General features: G+C 36.1%; 1 protein-coding gene across 10 annotated transcripts in view; it reads left to right on the forward strand.

The window, feature by feature from the left end:
• Positions 1-23,358, forward strand: part of USP45 (ubiquitin specific peptidase 45) — a 70,534-nt gene that overhangs the window by 15,128 nt on the left and 32,048 nt on the right. For all 10 annotated transcript variants that reach the window (XM_059941519.1, XM_059941523.1, XM_059941525.1 and 7 more), the window contains 4 exons: positions 2,727-2,827; positions 14,111-14,250; positions 14,647-14,742; positions 19,932-20,062. In XM_059941519.1, the coding sequence (XP_059797502.1) occupies positions 2,727-2,827; positions 14,111-14,250; positions 14,647-14,742; positions 19,932-20,062 (468 nt within the window). The remainder of the gene's footprint in view (positions 1-2,726; positions 2,828-14,110; positions 14,251-14,646; positions 14,743-19,931; positions 20,063-23,358) is intronic.

Consider the following 23,358-nt stretch of genomic DNA (forward strand, 5'->3'; position numbering starts at 1 on the left):
GCTGCTGGCCTGGGCCCATAGTTTGAGGACCACTGAAGTAGAAAAAGATGGTGGGAGAATTGAGTGGCACCTGGCAAAATAGGTTATCTCAAGTGAATCTGAATTGGAATGTCTGTTGTAGCTCTTAGGACCCCAATTATGGTATGAATCATGATTTAATTTCAGCAAAAAAGCCTTACCTAGCATAATCAATTAGGTTAGTTTTAATTTAATTGTTTTTTAAATTTTATTTTATATTTAATTGTAATTTTGCTTTCATAGTTATATAGAGTTACAAGGATGGTGAATTTATTGAGTTTTGTGAGATGGATTTGTGAGATTTATATTATACTGAAAATAATTTTAAGTCACATTTGGGGGTCCATAGAATTACTTCTCTTTCAAAGAAAGAAATTCAGGTTTGTCACATGCATTTATAGAAATGCAAAGGTTGTGACTGTTTTCTTTTTCCCATCTAATTCTTAAACCTTAAAAAGTTTAACAATATCAGTAGAAAACTTCACTAATCTGGATTAGAGAAGGCCAGCTGGAACTAGAGGAAAAACCTGAAAAACCTAAAAAAAAGAAAGGAATATCATAGATTTGATAATTTAATCACAGCTAACAAAGTGTTGCTGGATAGCGGATTTAATACTGCTTAAACAGATAATTATTAGTATAATAATACAGCAGCTTCTTACCTCTGACTTCACATCAGAATCACACAGGTGGAATTTGAAAAACCCATAGGTACCAATGGTCCTCTATTAAATCAGGGCTTCTGTATTTTTAAGTTCCATAGGTGATTCTTATGCCTAACCAGGGTTTAGAGGCACTGATTTAACACTTAAAAATAACATGTAAATGTGTGCTTTTAAATCATTCAAAAGTTTGTTGAAAGGTTTAATATTTCCCTTGTACTCTTATTCTATTACTGATTTGCAAGCCCTGTGTTTGTTTCCCACCCTTAAAAAGAAAATATTACACTTCTATAAAGCTATTTATTTTAAAATGATAATACTTTTTTGATTGTTGTGAGGAATTAAACCAGAAAATGCATGTAAAGTTCTTAGAACAGTGCATGGCACATAGTAAGTGCTCAATTATTTTTTTGGTTATTTCTAATGGAAACAGGTGGAATTAAATTATCTTGAGCTCTCCTCTTTTCTCCAAATTCGCTGCCATTGTGCAGTTTTTATTTACGTTTTTTTTTGCAGTCTTAAAGTTACAACAATATATTTAATAACAAGTAAAAATTAAGTTGTAATCTCAGTAAAAATTTGACGTTTCAATATTTTTCAAATGAGCAATTATATTTTTATTATTTTTGCCAATCATTACATCATTAAATATTGAACATCTATTATAATGGAAGCTTGATAACTGTAATTGCTTAAATTCCATCATGATCTATTGGAAAGGTTGCTTTGGGAATGTTTTTTGTGACTCGATTCCTTCACAGATTTATCTATGTATCTGTGTATTTCTGTGTGCAAAGTGATAGAGTGAACACTCAGTAACCATTTGAATTTTGAGCGCTGTTTAGAAAAGGGACCCAAACCTAGTTTACAGCCATTGATTCCAGGACCACTAATAGTTATAAGCAAGAAGATTGTGAATATGTAAGGTCATGTTGGTATAATGCATTACATTTATAAAACACTTTCAATATGGTCAAACACTGTTCTTATTTGATCATTGGATCTCATTAAGATGATAATAGATAGAAGAAACCTTTATTAAGTATATGCACTAATGAGTAAACTTAGTGGAGGGTAGTTTTCTGAAAAGGAATGTGCTTTTTCAAAATCTCTTCTCTAACCCCCTCTTCACAAATAAACTCCAAACAAAATAAAACACAACACTTACCTCATCCAGTCTTCCCTGTCTCTGTAAGTGGAACCTCCATCGCTTAAGTATTCAAGCCAGGAGCCTGGCAGTTGTTTTCTTCCCCTTTTTATCTTATTTTATTTTTCAACCTTTTAACGAAAGTAAACATATGGTATAATGAATTCCTCTATATCCACCACTCAGCTTTAAACACTCTCTGCTCACAGGATATCTTGTTTCATCTAGACCAGGATTTCTCAGTCTCAATACTGTTGTCATTTGGGTTGATAATTCTTTGTTGTGAGGGGGACTGTCCTGTGAGGGGACAGGATTAGCTCTGGCCTCTGACCACTGGGTGCCAGTAGCAGCTTTCCCAGTTGTGACAACCAAAAATGTCTCACAACTCTGCCAGATGTCCCCTGGGGGATAAAATTGCTCCTGTTTGAGAATCACTGACATACCCACATCAGCTTCTCCCTTTCCTCTTCCTTATCTTTTATATCCAATTCGTTACTGCTTCTACCTGAAAATATTTGTCTGTTCATTTCTCTCCAGATCCACTGCATCTACCCTGATCTCTCTCTATTCCTGATGCCATCCAATCTGACATTAGTCAGAGTGATGTTTTCAAAATGTAAATTGGATCATATCACTCGCCTGCTTATAAGCCTCTCATGGCACTCCGTTACACTTAGGATAAACTACCAAAACTCTAATTTGAATGCTAAGGCTCTGTATGAACTGTCCCCTGCTTATTTCTGTAGACTTATTTACCTCATTTCTCTTGCCTCACCCTATGTATCCCTCTTACCCCATGAGTTAAAGACAAAAGTGGATAAATACCAACTTTATTACCTGATGTGCAAAATTATTGAAGATGCTTTCATAATATTTGCTTAAATTTTATATTTTTTCAGGTGTTATGAGTGCGATGAAAAATTATCAACACATTGTAATAAGAAGATTTTGGCTCAGATAGTTGATTTTCTCCAGAAACATGTTTCTAAAACACAAACAAGTAAGTTAACAGCAGTTGCTAAAGAAATTTGTATTAAAGTATGATATTTTATAATTCTTATGAAGAGATAATAAATTCATAAAGAGTACTTTGGATTTTACTGTAACCTCTCAGTACGAGTGCCATGAATTCTTAGGTAGCAGTTTTGTGATGTTATCTTGTGTTGTATTTACATAACTAATAATGAGAAGCTGGAGAGGATAGTGACTAGATTGTGGGCTTTTGAATCAAAACAAGGCTGAATTTGAATTTAGGTTCCACCTAAATTACCTACTGTCTGTGTGACTTTGACTTCTTAGTTTCCTTATGTAAAAAATTAGTACGATAATTCTGTCAAGTGGGAATGTTGTGAAGCTTAGGAATGTTTTCTAAAGATTTAGAAATAATGTGTGTAAAAATACTTGCATAGTCCCTGACACATTTATGAAATGATATCTGTTATTTGTTACATCATTGGAATACTGTTCTGACACTAACTACCTGGAATTAGGCTAACCTTGCAGATTAAGGGCTCAGTTCCCCCAAAAGATTGCCCTCACTTCAGACACCATTCTCAAGCTAGGGGTTCTCAGGACCACCCCAATTTCTGACCAACTGGCTACAGGGGTTCCCACTGTCCTCTTAATTCAATAATTTGCTAGAATGACTCAGAAAACACAGGAAAGTGCTATACTTACAATTACAGTTTCATTATAGCAACAACAACAAAAAGAGATAGAAATCAGGACCAGCCAAAAGAAAAGACATGTAAGGTGAGGTCTGGGAAGGTACCAAACATGAAACTTCTTTGTCTTCTTCCTGTGGGGTCAGGATGCATCACCTTCTCAGCACATTGATGTGTAACAATACACACAGACTGTTGTTAACCAGGGAAGCTCACTGGAGTTTTGATGTCTAGCGTTTTTATTAGGGTTTCATTGCATAGGCATGGCTGATTGAATCATTGGCCACATGACATAACTCAGTCTCCAGGATCCCCGCCCTCTAATCACACGTTTGGTCTTTCTGGCATGGCTGGCTCCCATCCTGAGCCATCTCATTAGCATACATTGTCTAAGGTCCCACAATGAATAAAAAAATACTTTGTTAACATAAACTATCAAGCGTGGTCTGAGGGGCCCACCATGAGTAAAACAGACACTCCTGTCACTCTGGAAATCCAAGGATTTAGAGGGGGCTTCCCAGGAACCTGGGACAAAAGGCAGCCAAATCCTTTATTATACAATAGTAATGTATTATATATTGTACTTTGTTGTCTAACATATAAACAATATATAATGCACATTAATATAAATTACGAATATATAGGGAAGGAGTTTCTTCATTCAAAAATATTAAGTGCCTACCACATGCCATGCTTTATACTTTATTTGATATGTAGTGGTAAAACAAAAACAGTTTTATGTTGCCCTCATGAAGTTTAGAACATAGTGGGAGAGACAGACAGAAACATAACACATATGTAACTTGTGATAAGTGCTACAAAGGAAAAGAACAGATTGCAGTGATAAGTAATAATCTCATGGTCATAGTGATCAAGAAAGGCCAATATGGCTGGAGTGTGGTTTGCTGGGAGAAAGCAGAATGTGGTAAAATTAAGATGTAGGTGGGCAGGTCATGAAGGATACTGTAAGGAATTCTGTGGTAAAGAATTTTTATTTTATTGGAAGTGTAATGGAAGCTATTAAAGTGTTTTAAGCAGAAGAGTGATAGTCATTTCATCTTTTTAAAAATAAAGATAACTCTACCAAATGGAGAATAGACTGTTGTAGGTTAAGATTGGAGGTGGGGAGATCCTTAAGGAGGTAAAAGGAGGTTATTGTGATAGGGCAGATGAGAGATGAGTAGGGGTTCTGGTGGAGAGGGGGTGGACTAGGTGTAATGAGTGAGGGAAAGTAGGAGGAATCAAGTACATAGCTCAGGATTTTGATTAACTAGGTGAATGGGAATAAATGGCCATGGTAATTTGGAAATGCCTTTAGAGCAGGGATTGAACTGCTTAGTAGGTGGCGTCAGAAACTGAAAAATTATATAGAAATATTGTTTTCAGCTGTATTTTCTGTAGCTCAATATAGAATGATTTTTGGTAGCTGTTGCTCTGAGACAGTAATGATGAAAACATTGGAGGAGGAACTAGAGGAGGTAAACTCAGGTTCTTGGACAGCAGAAGAAAAGATTAATTTTATCACTCATTCATTGGAAAATATGGTGGTTATAGGCATTTAATACTTATAGAACAGAGGTTGGTCTTAATGCTGTCTCCTGAAAGCTGCCCATTAGTTTTGTTGGCCATAAGAAGAAATGTAGGGGGCTTCCCTGGTGGCGCAGTGGTTAAGAATCCGCCTGCCAATGCAGGGGACACGGGTTTGAGCCCTGGTCCAGGAAGATCCCACGTGCCGCGGGGCAACTAAGCCTGTGCGCCACAACTACTGAGCCTGCGCTCTAGAGCCCGTGAGCCACAACTACTGAGCCCGTGTGCCACAACTACTGAACCCCATGTGCCTAGAGCCTGTGCTCTGCAACAAGAGGAGCCACTACAATGAGAAGCCGACGCACCGCAATGGAGAGTAGCCCCCGCTCGCCGCAACTAGAGAAAGCCCGCACACAGCAACAAAGACCCAACAGAGCCAAAAATAAAATTAAAATAAATAAAAAAAAAAAAAAAGGAAGAAATGTAGGGATATGATGGCAAGGGTGGCAAAAGTACAACTGTAGAAATTATTTTCTCTGGATTTTTTACGTTAGAGATTCCTTGAGGTTAAGAACAAAGCCAGTCTGATTCCATTCAGTTTTACAGATTTCTTGAATATTTATTATCACAAAGGATGTAAGGTAGGGAGCGTGGAATGGTATGGGAGAAAAACCATGGGCTTCGAGTCAGGGGAGTCTGGCATTCAAATTTGACTCTTTCAATCACTAGCTCTGTGACCTGGGGCAGATTACAGTTTGTCTGAGCCTCATTTTCCTCAGCACTTTCTCCCTGTTTCCCATGGGAAGAGAGATTGATAAGACCTTTCCTAAAGAAGTTTAAAAAAGGTGTGAGATTAAAAAAATAATGATGTAAGTCGAACAGAATTTGTTTGTATTTTGAGTGATGTTCAAACAGAGTCCTTCAAATATTCAAAGAGGGATGCAGTGTTCAATTGAAAGGAACTCAAAAGGAATCGTGGATGAGCTGGCTTCCAAGCCGACCCTTAAAGGATGAACTTTAGATAGGTAGAGAGGAGAGAAGAAATCATTTCAGGTGCTGGGAAGGAAACACCAATGTAAGCTTTAATTGTGTTTATGGAACCATGGGTAGCACCTGGAATGGGGGAAACAGGTTCTTGAAGGAGTTTGAGAGTGTGTAGAGCCTTTAAAGTTAGGGCGAGACATAGTTCTGAATCCAGGGTTTCCAGAAGTTCTAGGGCAAAATGTTAGTATCTTTGTGTTCCAAGTTACAGCAGCTCTCAGGCAAGTTTGATTTAAAATAATATCCCTTGGTATTTTAGAAGTAAGTTTTTTGGGATAGTAATATTTTTATAAGATACTTTACAAGTCAAATATGAAAGTTGCTATTGAGGTTTGTAAGAATGCTGGAAATGATTATGTAGCTATTTTAAATGATAATGGTGAAGATTGTAGAAATGTAAAAATGTCTGTATATGGTAATTCAAAAAGACTATGAAACTGTATATATTGTGTTCAAATGGCAGGATAAGAGTGATTTAAATGGAGCCTTTTTATATTTTGCATTAAGTAAAAATAACTACTGAGAGGAAAGCCTGTACCTGTACCTTAAACATGTTTTTAAGTTATACAGTGCCTGGGCTAATTTCATGTCTGATACATCTAATTCAGCTTCTCTGCTCAGTGAATCTCAACTTTTGTTCCCAGTAGCCCTTTAGACTCTTAAAAAATTATTGAGGACTTAAAGAGCTTTGGTTAGGTAGGGTATATCTATTAATATTTATCATATTAGAAATTAAATCTAAAAAATTAGAATATTTATTAATTTACTGAAAAATAGCTGTAATTCCATTACACGTTAACACAAATAACATATTTTTAGAAAAGGTAACGGTTTCCAAAACAACACAAACCTAATGAGTGGCATTGTTTTACATTTTTCCAAATCTCTTGAATGTCTGGCTTAATAGAAACAGCTGGATTCTCGTATCTACTTCTGCATTCAGTCTGTTCTGATATCACATGGCCTGTAGCCTCTGTAAAACTGCATTGTATAATTGAGAATGAATGAAAGTAAGAAAACCAAATAACATCTTGGGCTTATTATGAAAATACCTTGGAGCTTATGGACACCCAAAAGAGGGGGGTTGTCTTCAGATACACTTTGAGAACTGCTAAACTAGCACATTTCTGTCTTTATAGTTTCTGTCTTCAGTCTTTCTTGCCCTAAGGCTCAGCTCAGATCCTACTTCAGTGACACTTTCCCAATCCTTCGTTTTATCTCTTCTTCTTTGTAGCATACTTTAGAATCTTAACACTTGATTTTGTGGTGTTCAGCTTTCATATGTATCTGTCTTGTTTATAAAACTGTACATGCCTTGAGGATTGTACCCTGGCTTATATTTTTGATTCTCATATGACTAGGTAGTAAATACTGCTGAATTGACCTGAACTAGCACGTGAGCAGTTTTTACTGAGGAAGTAGATATGCTTTGCATTTTCTACCAAAACACCCCTGAATATTATCAAATTATTTTATTTATTCATTCAGTCTATTAATATACTTGAGTTTCTACCTTGTGCCAGACACTGTGCTAGATACTGGAGATACAGTGGTGAATGAGACAGATCTGTTTCTCAGTTCCTGCCGTTATTGATCTTTTGGTTAGTGAGGGATATTGACAAATCACAATTATAATTGCTGTTTAAATAGTACCGTGAGGAGCCAGTACAGTGGACTGTGAGGACACTTTGGAGTGGTAAGTAATCTGGACGAGAGGATCCAGGAAACTTTTATGTAGAGGAAGAGATTTCTAAGCTGGAATCTGAAGGATAGCTAGATGTTAGGTAGGCAGAGAGGGAAGGGGTGTGTGCTCCAGGCAGGGGAGATAGCTCGTTGATGAGGGAGCCTGATACGTTCAGGGGATTGTATAGAGCTGCAAGGTTGAGTTTTGTGATGATGGGGGGGTGGTGAGAGGTGAGACTCTGGAGGTAAGTAGAAACAGCTATTGAAGGGCCTTGTAAGTTTAGAGTTTATCCTGGAGGCAATGAAGAGCCACTTATAGGTTCTAAGAGGAGAAGTGGATGATCAGTTTTGTATTTTAGAAAGATCACTTACTGTACTATGGAGATATATAGGAATGCCTTAATATGTATACCTGCCCATTCATATGTCAATATCAATTTATTATATGACCAAATAAAGATTTCTAAGGCTAATGGTTAACTAGGAGTTAGTGGAATTTTGAGAACAAACATATGAGGTAATTCTTATTTGGTTCCAAAGTAGACAAGTAGTGGGATAGCAAGTTTTTCCTTTTTACTCTTTAAAGATTAAACTTCTTTTCAGCTGTAGAAATGGGCAAATTACATTAATACTACATGACTGGTTTAGGTAATTGCATTAAGCAGTTGAGGGAATCCCAGTGCTGGTTCCCAGAAGAATGCTTACAGCTGTGTAGATCCCACATCTGATGCTAGGATTTGCTTTAAAAAAAATAATCTCTCCACACTCTCCCCCTCAAACATATACCAGAAAACTAAAAACAACACATAAAATCCCCATATAATGAAAAGGTCATATAACACAAGATTGAAAAAGAGCAAGAAAACTTTCTTGTGAGACCCACCCAGAAATATGTATTGTTAAAAGTGGGCCGATATTCTCTGAAGGGCTTATTTCTCACTTTGGTAGTCTAGTAAATGTCATGTAAGTGTTCTACAAACACTTACAGAATACGGGAATTCCTGTTGAAATTACATCATTGAATATTGGTTTGCTATGTGTGAACTAGACAGATGATAGATAGTCCCACATTCTTTTCTAAAACAATAAATTTGGCCCATATTTTTAATACTGATGGGATGCCATTTTCAAAGAACTTAAAGAGAGCATAAAATATTATATTCTGTTAAATTCATTAAGCTTATGCTCTTGGTATAAAAAGACATGTTATGTTGGTTCTTTTGGTTTTATTAAGTATAAGTTTGCTGTATCTTTTTGAAATAAGAAAGTATGGTACATTTGGGATCTGAAATAATGTATCTGAGAATAAATAATATTGTACCCTTTTACAGCAACAATTTGACTGTAATGTAATACTTTGACTTTTCTTTATAAAGTAATACATTTTGTTCTAGTATAAAGTGACAGTCCATATGCCTAAGAAATTTGCATTTTCATAAATACGTACTAAAAATTGTTATTTCCATATATAAAATGGGTTAGGGACAAAAAATGTTGAACACTTCAAAAACAATTTGTTTTACCTGTAGGGATGTAAATCTGGGGTTCCTCATCCAAACTACAGAACACAGAGTTACTTGAATGACTGTTTTCTCAGTTCTCCCCAAAATGGCACTAACTTGTGGATATATATAGGGAGAAGTTAATTGGATACAGTGGGTACCGATGGCATTAGGGCTTAATTTTTTTTGAGGAACCCTTTGAGAAGGGCTACTATAAACTTTAATAAAACTATAAATTCACACACCAAAGACATACAGCAATTGATTGCATCCAGCTTTTGCTTAAAAGAAGTGGTCTTTTCTTTCATATCACTACTAGCATTTCTTTAGTGTCTTAACTTGTCACACTTATTAACATTATCATCCATTGTTATACAGACAGATAGCAGATCATAATGGTTAAGTGTGTGGATTCTGAACCCAGACTACCTAGGTTTAAATCTACTCCCTGCAACTAGCTGTGTGCCTTTGTTTGATCATCATCTTTACAGTGGGGAAAGTTATCAGAGGAGATGATGCTCTCAGACTTTTTCTTTAAATAAGCAAATTGCAAAATAAGTTTGCTTTCCCCGTGCCTATGAGAAACTTGGGATGCACCAGTGTTCCGTTTCTGGTTTAACCAAGGCAATTCACAAATATTTATACCTTTGAGAAAAGAGAGACATTTAATATTACTTGGCAACAGATCCACTATTGGTTGTTTTCAGTTTTCTCCAAGGTGAGCAAAGCTGCATCTCTGTGTACTTATTCTTCTGTTTCTGTAGGTTAAATTTTTTGGAATTTCTGGCCAATTTATAAACACATGTTAAATTTTGATTACTGTTGTTTAGCTGCCCTCCAGAAAGATTATACAAAGGGTATAGTTGACAAGAATACTTGTTTTTCCATGTTTAACTGTGTTTATAGTTTTTAGGTTTTTTGGTTTGGTTTTGGGGGGGCAGTAATGAAGTTTTTAGTGTCATTGTTGCCAAGTCCATCAGTCTTTTCTGTAATGGTTTTTTAGCCTTTGGGGTCATGCTTTGAAAGTCTTCTGTATTCCACGTTTATAAAGATATTCACCCACAGTTTTCTGGTACATTCAGGGTTTTTTTTTAAATTTTTTTTAATTTTTGGCTCTGTTGGGTCTTCGTTTCTGTGCGAGGGCTTTCTCTAGTTGCGGCAAGCGGGGGCCACTCTTTGCGGTGCGCGGGCCTCTCACTATCGCGGCCTCTCTTGTTGCGGAGCACAGGCTCCAGACGCGAAGGCTCAGTAATTGTGGCTCACGGGTCCAGTTGCTCCACGGCATGTGGGATCTTCCCAGACCAGGGCTCGAACCCATGTCCCCTGCATTGGCAGGCAGATTCTCAACCACTGCGCCACCAGGGAAGCCCCACAGTGGACATTTGATAAATCAATTTTATTTGAGTTGTTACATTTTATAAACATGCTACTTAGTATTAATAAAATGAAAACCTTGCACTTTAAGATACATATAAATAGTTCTTAGAAAATGTCGTTCTATTTTCTAGTTATATTATCTGATCTATTTAATATTCAAGTTTAATAGCATAATTAATTTTGAGCATGTTCTCACAGACTTAATACATGTAAAAGTCAACAAACAGACTCTTGCCACTTGTGTGAAGTGGCTATTTAACCATGAAATAAACTATTTTTATTGCCATTGCCCCGTGGATATGTTCTTTCTGGCAGTGCTGTCCATATTTGGTGGCTATATGCACGGAGAGCCAGGTGGTGCTGAAAAGCATCGCACAGTGAAGCGTGGATATATCTAGGTTTGACATTTGTCATCCCTTACTGCTGAAGGGAAGGGTAAAATCTGTTTTTCCATATGCTTATGCTTTTTTTTGCCTGCAGTTTTGACCAGATGGTCTTATGAACATTGTTTACTTTAGGATGCTATCCCAGATGTTTTGAAAACTGATGGGTAAATGTGGTACACAGATACATAAATCATTTGCATGTTATGGTTTAAAAAATGCTATTTGGTCTTAAAAGATTAAAATATAATTTATTTCTGGAAGTATTTTCCCAAGTGAATAATAAATATATATTTATGGTATATATTATGTATTTATATATAGTTAATATAATCTATATAGTTTATTTTCCCCAGCCACTCTGTTTTCATATTAATAAGCTAAAAAATATTATGACAACATTTATTAAGGATGTTAACGAAAGGAAATACTTTTGAGAAGGCATATTTGTTTGTGGTTGCATATACTCAAATCTGTAAGAATCTTTCCTGCTAGTTTTTGTAATTCTTCTCATTGTGCATAAATCACTGAAGAGAAATTAACCTGGCAAAATGACAATGGATTTATAATCAAAAGATTATCATTATAACTTTGGGCAAATCACTTAACCTGTTGGAAACTGAGTTTTGTTAACGTAAAATCAGAGTAACAGCCTTGCCCCAAAAGATGGAGCACTGCTTGGATTTAATTACTCTTTCATCTTAAATCTCTTCACTGTGAAACCATCTCGTGGCAACAGCTATAATGTGAGCCTGAAACCGGCTACTTCTGGACTTTAGTTAGAATCTCAGCTATAATTAAGAGGTGGATTGCTCTCATTTGCAAGCCCAGCCAGGATCTGTATGGGGCTTCCTCTTGTTTGTGTAGTGCTTCTTACGCACTGGCTGGCTTTTTTCATTTGCTTTTACATTCCCTTGTAGGTCTGGATACTGTCTGGCCTTTTCCTGCTTTTCCTTTTTTCTGTGCCTGGACTCTGCACCTCAGTGACCTTCTCCATGGATTGTACCAGCCTTTGTCCCCAAGCTCTGTAATGGGGTTTAATTTTTATCACTTATTTTAATATCTGGAGGACAGGAGAAGAGATCTATTTTGCTAGTTCTTTTCTATGTTAACTCAGAATTCTAGGGTTGGGCGTTAAAAACAGCTCTTCATTATCTAGACAGCAGATATCCAGTAACAACCAATAATGTTTAAAGAATAAATAAACAGGAATAAAGGGGGAAAACAGGTAATAGAGTTTATGATAAACTATTGCATCACAGGATAAAAGTTATGAGGTGAAAGAAAATTTTTTTCCTTGTAGTAGATTTGCTTGATGAAAGAAACATCTGAGAAACCACCAATTTATTTCTCTCAATGAGAGGTTTCCACGTGTCAGAAAGAAAAGCCAGGATCATGAAAACCACAAAGTCAATGCAAAAGGCAAAAAACTCATATTAGCAATTCAGAAAATCCAGTTAGAAATGAGATAAACTTGAGGGGAACACCCCCAGAAAATATAGGAAATGATTAAAGAGAAAAAAGTGAGAGCAGATAAACAGGGGACATGAAGGATTGTTCATGAACATACGGTTTTTGGCACAAATAACAATTTCGGGGGCCTCTCTGGGCTGTTTATCACACTCTTAAATAGTGCTTAGCATGCCAGGTGCTTTGCAAAGCAAATTTAACTCATTTGGGGCTTCTCTGGTGGCACAATGGTTAAGAATCCACCTGCCAATGCAGGGGACACAGGTTTGAGCCCTGGTCCGGGAAGATCCCACATGCCTCAGAGCAGCTAAGCCCGTGCACCACAACTACTGAGGCTGTGCTCTAGAGCCTGCGAGCCACAACTACTGAGCCCACGTGCCAAAACTACTGAAGCCCGTGCGCCTAGAGCCCATGCTCCGCAAGAAGAGAAGCCACCGCAATGAGAAGCCCACACACTGCAACGAAGAGTAGCCCCCACTCGCCGCAACTAGAGAAAGCCTGCATGCAGCAACGAAGACCCAATATAGCCAAAAATTTAAAAATAAATAAATAAATTTATTAAAAAAAACTTTAGCTCATTTAATCCTTATGAAAACCACATGCGGGCTTCCCTGGTGGCGCAGTGGTTAAGAATCCACCTGCCAATGCAGGGGACGTGGGTTCAAGCCCTGGTCCAGGAAGATCTTCTTTTTATTAGTTGGCATTCTCTTGTAAGGAAAAGTTTTTTCTTTTATCCTCATTTAAAAATATATTATCAGGTCAGACTCATTCTCATTTTGTTCAGTGAATAATAATTTATCAGTACCCTTCTTTATTTTGATATTCAAATTGTTCCAGATTGAACCACTGGGAACCTATTTAAAATGATGCCTGTGTGTTTTGACATACCATTTTTTTTTTTTTTGAGCACTTCCTTATTTTCTGGCATAACAAAAATGTTATAGGCTCATTTGCCTCTTTTGCTGCCCCAGGTTTATTTATTTATTTATGACTATGTTGGGTCTTCGTTTCTGTGCGAGGGCTTTCTCTAGCTGTGGCAAGTGGGGACCACTCTTCATCGTGGTGCGCGGGCCTCTCACCATCGCGGCCTCTCTTGTTGCGGAGCACAGGCTCCAGATGCGCAGGCTCAGTAATTGTGGCCCACGGGCCCAGTCGCTCCGTGGCATGTGGGATCCTCCCAGACCAGGGCTCGAACCCGTGTCCCCTGCATTGGCAGGCAGACTCTCAACCACTGCGCCACCAGGGAAGCCCTGCCCCAGGTTTAGAATCAGCCTTTCCTTCAAGGGGTCTTCATTCCTTTTAGTGGGAATGGTGTTTAGAAACCAAGATCTGGTCTTTCCTACTTGTTTTTTTTTTTTTTTTAACTTCATTTTAAAATATTTTATTTTTAAATTCATCTGGAATTTATTCTACAATGTGGTCTGACGTACGATGTGTATATTAAGATGAATTAAAATTAACTGCTTTAGCAGTAGGATACAAAACAGGAGATACTTATTTGAGTTTGTATTCTTGCCCTCCAGGAACATTGATTCAGAGGAAAATCTTATTTAATTTTAAATAATACATTTAAATTATGTCAAATGATCTGTATTTAATTTTAAATCTTGTGTCCATTATGTTTTCTCTAACTTAGATGCATTTTCTAGAATCATAAAACTTTATGAAGAAAAATGTGAAACAGGTGAAAAAAAGGGAAGAAAAGACAGCAGTGTAACATCTGTAAAAGGAATTACAAATTTAGGAAATACTTGCTTTTTTAATGCAGTCATGCAGGTAAGAGCCATGAGAAAGCTTTGTAAAATGTAAAAATTTATATTAATTAATTTGTGTTTATTGGCACACCTGTGGACTGTCACATGACTGCTGAATGTTCGTCTAGAAGTCTGTCTGTTTTCTTTTTGATTGGTTAGGCTATCTTTAGCCATTGTCATACACATACATACACCTTCTTTTTCCACAGTGCTTCTGAAAGATCTCTGTATTTTACCATGGCTCTGTCAGTAATAGTGACATTTATTAAATGTAAAATGCATTCAATTAAATTTTCTAAAACTTAAAAATATTTTTGCTAGGCCAGATGACATTTGAAGCTTTGGGAGAGTATTTATTCTGTAACATCAGAGGCATATTATAACTGAATCAGAAGATGTTGCTTTTGTTTTCTTTCAGAATTTGGCACAGTCTTACATTCTTACTGAACTGATGAATGAGATCAAAGAACACGGAACAGAACTCAAGATTGTTCCTTCCTCAGACTCTCCGCTGGTAAGAAGTACAATTAGCTGGATAATAGCTCTGTTTAGATAAGCCAGTGATGTTGCCAAAACCTGTTGCCAAAACCTATCTTTCTTATTTCTCACAACTATCAATTGAGATGGTAGTCAGAGAATTTGAAAAAATAATTCAAGAGCATTTTGTGAAAATAAACGATAAGATTTAAAACTTCTAAAGTCATAGCTTTAAGGTATGTTATAGTTCAAACATATCATGGGTTAGACAGCACAAAAAATGTTGAGTCAGCTTTCAAACAGACATACTAGAAAAGACAAACGGTTTTGCCTTTGTTGAATGAAATGTCTAGGATTCCTGTTTTGTAGTTACTGGTGACAACTACTTAAATACAGCATTTTTGTTCTTTAAAGGTAGATTTAATTTTAATAGTGACCATCTAAAGGTTTTTTGGAGCCTAATTTGATATTGGGTTTTTAAACGAATGAGAAAGGGGAAAAAGGCAGCCTTTGACATTCAGAAGCTAGCCTGACACCCACAGTTAAGCCATGTTATTCAAACAATCTCACAGAATACCAGACTCGAGCTAGGTTACTCCAAGACTGTTAAAATGAGACAGAGCAAGGCCACTTCATAATTTTCTCTAAACACAAACTCTACCACTTAGAAAATCCCAAACGTCCTCTTTTGGCCTAAATGAGTCACTGCGACTTTTTTTTTAAACTAGTTACAGCTTTATCCTCATTCTAGCCTCCTTTTATTGAGATATCCAATAGGGTAGAAATACCCTCACTTTCTGACAGCATCCAGTTGAGAGCAGACCTCTGCTTCCTTAGATTATTTTCCTTAGATTAACTTCCCTAAATCACCCAGCTAAAGCCCAAATTCTACATCAGTTCTTTTGAATACGCTCTGAGAGACACTCCATGGTCCCCCATTGTGTGTGTTCTCCCTCAGTGGAACAAGTAATAAACCCACCTTGTTCAACTACAGATGTGTTCCTGGTGGTCTTGGGCTGGAGGGCATTTACACTAATAATTATGATTTCAGTTAGAAATTGATTTGTGTGTGTGTGTTTTAGAGGAACAGAGAGTGAATGTATAGCTCATGATCTGGCTTTTGAAATACTTAAGAAAGAGGAGTTCTAAAAGTTCTTAGCCCAGTGTAGTAATCTTAGATTTTTCTTCCAAGGAGGCAATTTTTAAAGACAATATTGTTGTATTTTTTTGTTGAAAAGGCAGTCTGTAAACTCATTGCCTGTTCAACCTCTTAAAATTTTTATGTTAGAGCCCAGTGCCCTCTTCTAGATTGTAGTGAGATAGTGAAGACTACTTTACTAAATGGAAGTTAATGCTAGTCATTTGAAAAGATTTCTTATTAACTGTGATTGGATGTTAGGTTTAAGTATTTCACATGTGGAGCTGTGAAATTACTATATATGGCAATCACATTATAGCTGATCACTGTAGGCTTGTGTCATTCTAAGAGGGAAATTTTCAATCTTAGGTCTTAAGTTTTTTAGGACATACAGCGGACCCGGGCTGTGGGACTATCAGTGTAGATCACTACTCTTTCAGTCACCAGTTTTATTTGGTCCTTCGTAATCTGTATGCCTTTTCTTTCTTTTCCTTACTTTATTGTGCTGGCTCAAGCCACCAGTAACATGTTGAATAGAAGTGATGAGAGCAGACATCCTTGCTTTAATCCCAAAATTAGGGGAAAAACACTCAGTCCTTCATTATAAAGAGTAGGTACAGGGACTTCCCTGGTGGTCCAGTGGTTAAAACTCTGCACTCCCAATGCAGGGGGCATGGGTTCTATCCTTGGTTGGGGAACTAAGATCCCACATGGCGAGGCCAAAAAAAAAGAAAAGAGTAGGTACAAAATAAGCTACAAGGTTATATTGTACAACATGGGGAATATAGCCAATATTTTATAACTATAAATGGTGTATAACTTTAAAAAATTATGAATAATAATATTGTACACCTGTAACTTATGTAATATTGTACACCAACTATACTTCAATTTAAAAGAAGAGAAGAGGATTTAAGACTAGACACTGCACCGAAAAAAAAAGAATGAACTTAACTGTAGGTTTTTCACCGGTGTTCTTTATAAGGTTGAGGACATTCCCTTCTATTCCTAGTTTTCTGAGCGTTTCATCATAATGGATGTTGAATTTTGTCAAGTGCTTTTCCAGCATCTACTGGGATTATCATATAGTTTTTCTTCTTTATTCTCTGTTAATGTGGTAAACTACACTGATTGATTTTCAAATGTTAAACCTATCTTGTATTCCTGGGACAAACCCCTGTTAGTTATGATGTATTCTTCTTCTTCTATGTTGCTGGATTCAATTTGTTAATATTTATATGAATATCAGCAGTGTGCTTACTTTTTTTTTAACATCTTTATTGGAGTATAATTGCTGTACAATGGTGTGTCAGTTTCTGCTTTATAACAAAGTGAATCAGCTATATGTATACATATATCCCCATATCCCCTCCCTCTTGTGTATCCCTCCCACCCTCCCTATACCATCCCTCTAGGTGGTCACAAAGCACCGAGCTGATCTCCCTGTGCTATGCAGCTGCTTCCCACTAGCTATCTATTTTACATTTGGTAGTGTATATCTGTCCATGCCACTCTCTCACTTGGTGAGCTTCCCCTTCCCCCTCCCCATGTCCTCAAGTCCATTCTCTACGTCTGCGTCTTTATTCCTGTCCTGTCCCTAGGTTCATCAGAACCTTTTTTTTTTTTTTTAGATTCCATATATGTGTGTTAGCATACGGTATTTGTTTTTCTCTTTCTGACTTACTTCACTCTGTATGACAGACTCTAGGTCCATCCACCTCACTACAAATAGCTCAATTTCGTTTCTTTTTATGGCTGAGTAATATTCCATTGTATATATGTGCCACATCTTCTTTATCCATTCATCTGTCGATGGACACTTAGGTTGCTTCCATGTCCTGGCTCTTGTAAGTAGAGCTGCAGTGAACATTGTGGTACATGTATCTTTTTGAATTATGGTTTTCTCAGGGTATATGCCCAGTAGTGGGATTGCTGGGTCACATGGTAGTTCTATTTTTAGTTTTTTAAGGAACTTCCATACTGTTTCTCCATAGTGGCTGTATCAATTTACATTCCCACCAACAGTGCAAGAGGGTTCCCTTTTCTCCACACCCTCTCCAGCATTTATTGTTTGTAGATTTTTTGATGATGGCCATTCTGACCAGTGTGAGATGATACCTCCTTGCAGGTTTGATTTGCATTCCTCTAATGATTAGTGATGTTGAGTATCCTTTCATGTGTTTGTTGGCTATCTGTGTATCTTCTTTGGAGAAATGTCTGTTTAGGTCTTCTGCCCATTTTTTGATTGGGTTGTTTGTTTTTTTGATATTGAGCTGCATGAGCTGCTTGTAAATTTTGGAGATTAATCCTCTGTCAGTTGCTTCATTTGCAAATATTTTCTCCCATTCTAAGGGTTGTCTTTTCATCTTGTTTATGGTTTCCTTTGCTGTGCAAAAGCTTTTAAGTTTCATTAGGTCCCATTTTATTTTTGTTTTTATTTCCATTTCTCTAGGAGCTGGGTCAAAAAGGATCTTGCTGTGATTTATGTCATAGTGTTCTGTCTTATGTTTTCCTCTAAGACTTTGAAAGTGTCTGGCCTTACATTTAGGTCTTTAATCCATTTTGAGTTTATTGTTGTGTATGCTGTTAGGGAGTGTTCTAATTTCATTCTTTTACATGTCGCTGTCCAGTATTCCCAGCACCACTTATTGAAGAGGCTGTCTTTTCTCCACTGTATATTCTTGCCTCCTTTACCAAAAATAAGGTGACCATATGTGTGTGGGTTTATCTCTGGGCAGCAGTGTGCTTACTTTTAAAAAACTTTTTATTAAAGTATTCACACAGAGGAGTGTACATCATAAATGTAGAGCTGATGAATTTTCACAAACTGAATACACTGAACTGAAACTAACCAACATTTTTCTCAAGAAACAGAGCATTACCAGCAGCTAGAAGCCCCCTTCAGGTTGCCTTCCATTCCCTGCCTTCCTGCCTCACAAGGAGAGCCACTAACCTGGTTTCTAAAGGGCAGATTAGTTTTGCCTGTTTTAATATTATATATAAATGAAGTTATACAATATGGACTCTTTTACATTTGGCTTCTGTCAACATGTTAGTGAGCTTCACCCATATTGCATTCTCATCAATAAACTTACTTTTGTTTTCAAAATTTAAGTATACTTTTAAAAACAGGTTATTTACTCACTCAGTTCTGAAGTTTTTAAACTGTCTCAAAATACTTAAGTTGGGAGCAGGGGATACTGCACCTTAGTGCTTGAGCTTTGAAACTGCCTTAGATTTTACTTTTGACCCTTGAGGTAGCTTTCAATTTACTGAACATTGTAGAAATCACTTATGATATTCAAAAGCTATAGAAAATTATATCCTGTCCTTTCTGTGGTTTTAGCTAGATGGCTGATTTTTAAGGATAGTTGGTATGAAATATATATGTAATTTGTATTTCATGAGTATATGAATGAAACAACATATGTGATAGTTGTCTTAGAAGATAACATTCTATAGTGTCTGAGGATTATATTTGGGATCTGCTTTTTATTCATTGTCTGTAAGGAGAGGGTTACTAGCAAGGATAACATTTTAGAAGATAAAACTTGGTGGGGAAAAAATTCTAGAATAAAGAGCGTTGCTCCTTCACACAGTTGTAGCTGCTTTTGTCAAACTTCATGTCTCTCTCCTTTAAAAGAGGGAGATAGTGTACCAATTTGTGACATAATTTCCCATTCCTTATTTTGTTAGTAAAATATTTGGGGAAAAGAAGAGTATGGGGTTTTGCTCATAAATGTAATTTATGATTATTTGTGAATTTGTACAAATATCAAGTCAATGAGTAATTTTATTTTAGGAGAGCACATTAAGGGACAGTTACAAGCAACAAAAGATTGGTTTTTCACTCTTAAGCTAATAGTTTTATTAAGTAAAGGGCAGAGGATATGAAAATACCTGTATTTTTCAAGGTAAGGCATTTAATTTCATTTTTTATATATTCATCTTATATATGAGGGCATAAAGCTTTTTAATACACTTGAGGTGATTTAGTCATCATTTAAACAGAGTGTAACTTAGATTTTTAAAAATATTTTATTTAAAAATTGTGTATTTCTGACATAGAGTTGATCATGTTTTTAAAGGACCCATTAGTGGTGGAACTTTCAAGCCCTGGACCATTGACCTCAGCCTTGTTCCTGTTTCTTCACAGCATGAAGGAGACTGAAAGAGGACCACTTTCTCCCAAAGTTCTTTTTAATCAGCTTTGTCAGAAGTGGGTACATCTACATTCTTAATACAAATAATCATGAGTTACAAAACACTAATGTGTTTATCACTTAATATGAGTAGTTTGACTCTGACTGTGACATTGCTGTTATTGCCTAGACTACCAAGAGAAAGAACTAACATTCGTTTAGTTGCAGCTGTGTGCCTTATCTAAATTATATCTCATAATACTCTGAAGAAGTGATTGTTTATCCCCATTTTATATATAAGGAAACTGAGACCCCCAGAAGTTGAGTAGCTTACCTTGTTTCATGGTGACAAAAATAGGGCTTAAATAGATGTCTGTCCTGACTCAGAAGCCCATGATGTAATACCATAAAGTGAGAAAATTATAGAATTATAAAATCTAAAAGTGCTATAATAGATCATCTAACCTAGTTTTCTTATTTTTAAAGATGAGCTTTGAGGCATGCAGAATTTAAGTAAATTTCCCAAGATATCGCAGTATATTTAAAAACAAAATCCTTGTGTGCCTAGAAATAAACACATGTCATAAGGGACCTGACATTCATTTATTCCTTTATAGAAATTTGAGATCGTACTTTGTTTCAAGTAGTTGCTAGAATCCAGGGGTACACAACTTATAATTTATTAAAAACAGACCCTTTCAGGAGCTCATAAACTAGTCCAGTCCACAGTTAGTAAAATATGTAGAAACCAAATTCTTTAAATGTGAACTTGCATTTTTGTATATCTCCAGGTTTTAAAATTTCATTTTAATTTTCAGCTAGTTACCTATGCCATGGTGCTGTATTATATTTTATTGCATTTTATTTTATCTCATAGTATTGTACCAATGTTAATTTCCTTTTTTAAAAAAGTTTATTGTGGAAAGAACACAACATGAGATCTACCCTCTTAAAAAAATTTCAAGTGTACAATGTGTTATTGTTGACTGTAGGTACAGTGTTGAACAGCAGATCTATAGAGCTTATTCATCTTGCTTGACTAAAACTTGTTCATTAATTAGTAACTCCTCTTTTCCCCTCCCCCGTTTCTAGGTACCTCATATAATTGGAATCATGCACTATTTGTCTTACTGTAACTGACTTATTTCACTTAGCATAATGTGCCATGGTATTTTAAATGTAGTCCAAAATATGGAGGGTTTATTGTATGTTTCATTTGGTTGCCAGGTGCTGTTTTTTCAAAACCTGAAGAACAAAAAAAGCCTTTAAAAGTCTCAGAGACATGGGTGCCTCATAGAGTTAAAAAGTTTTTAGGACATTATGTACTTTAGAAATTTGTTTTTGACTCTCCCCAAAATAACTTTGTTTTGTATCTTTTTTTTTCTGGTTTTATAGAGATTTGTAAACATTTTCTAATTATTATTAAAATGATAGGTGCCCATAGATAAAAATTCAGACTACCGTTATCTGTTTTCTTTATTCTATCCAAAAGTGATTATGCATACATAGACATAAAAATAGTTTGCAACTTGCTTGTTTTGCTTAATGTGTTTTGTACATCTTTCTATATTAGTACATGTGGATATAACTTATTTGATTTTACATCTAGATATGTGTGTGTGTGTGTATATCATTGCACTTATGAGAGTACGTCTGTGGGATAAATAGAATTACTGGATCAAACGTTACTTGAAAATATTTTTAAGTTGCATTTTCTTTTGCTTTATTGTATTTACTTTAAAAAGAGATATGTATATATTAACAAAAGTGATTTAAAAAAAAAAGTCAGGTGAAGATTTAAGCCATATATGTTGGGTCTGTTTTTGGACTTTGTTCTGTTCCATTGATCTATATGTCTATTCTTACCCCAGTACTGTACTGTCTTGATTACTATAGCTTCATACTAAGTCTTGGAATTGGATGGTGTGAGTCCTCAAATTTTCTTTTTTTGGGGGGGTGGGTTACTGCTCTAGGTCCTTCGCTTTTTTATGTGACTTTTAAATTGGTTTGTCAGTTGGGATTACATTGAACGTGTAGATCAGTTTGGAGAGAAATGACATCTTAACAATGTTGAGTCTTACAATGCATGATTATGAGATGCCTTTTCATTTATTTAGGTCCTTGATTTTTCCTCATCAAAATTTTATGGCTTTCATGCTATGAATCCACCCATTTTGTTAGATTTACCTTAAGAATTTCATGGTTTTTTTAATGGTAGTTATTGTAATTTGGTACTTAAATTTTTTTTCAATTTCTAGTTGCTCATTGCTAATATAGAGAAATACAATTGATTTTTGTGTATTGACCTTTTTTCTTGCTTCCTTGCTCAATTCACTTACTGGTTAGAGTAGCTTTATGTAGATTCTTTGGGATTTCTTATATAGACAATAATGTCATTGGTAAACAAAGACCATCTTATTTCTTCTTTTCCAAGCTGTATCGTTTTTTATATTTTTCTTACCTTATATTGCTGGCAAGGACCTCTAGTGTGGTGTTGGAGTGGTGTAATACATATCCTTGCTTTGTTCCTGATATAAGGGGCAGAGCATTCAGGCTTTCACACATAAGAATGATAAGAGCTGTAGATTTTTCATAGATGCCTTTCATCAGGTTGAGGAAATTCTCATTCCTACTTTTTTCTGAGAGATCTTATCAAGAATGGGTATTGGTATACCTTGATTCCTGGCCCAGAGAAAATGAGATAATAAATGTTTGTTGTTTTATAAGAAAAAAGAATGGGTATTAAATTTTACTGAGTGCTTTTTCTGCATCTATTAAAATAATCATATATTTTTTAACCTGTTGAAATAGTGAATTGTATTAATGGATATTCTGAATAGCTTTAGTGAACATATTTGATTTACAATAAACTGTATGTATGTAAAGTGTAATATCAGTTAAGTTTTAACATATTTATACACTTGTAACACCACTGCCACAGTCAATATGATGAATGTATCTGTCACCCCTAAAAGTTTTCTTGGGCCCCTTTGTAATCCCTCTCTCTGGACTCCTTCCCCAAGCCCTGCCCCAGGGCTACCCCTTACCTATTTTTTGCCACTATAGATTAGTTTGCATTTTTTAGAATTCTGTATACAGTTGACCCTTGAACAACACAGGGTTTTGGGGCACTAACCCTCCCCGAAGTCAAAAATCTGCATATAACTTTACAGTCAGTCGGCCCTCCAGATCCCAGGTTCCACATTTGTTGATTCAGCCAACTGAGGATCGTGTAGTACTCTAGTACGTATTTACTGAAAAAAATCTGCATGTGAGTGGACCCATACTGTTCAAACTTGTGTTGTTCAAGGGTCAACTATAAATAGAATCATACAACATGTACTCTTTTTTGGTCTGGCTTCTTTCACTTGGT

Source organism: Balaenoptera ricei, chromosome 12 (genome assembly GCF_028023285.1).
Source record: "Balaenoptera ricei isolate mBalRic1 chromosome 12, mBalRic1.hap2, whole genome shotgun sequence".
Taxonomy (NCBI): domain Eukaryota; kingdom Metazoa; phylum Chordata; class Mammalia; order Artiodactyla; family Balaenopteridae; genus Balaenoptera; species Balaenoptera ricei.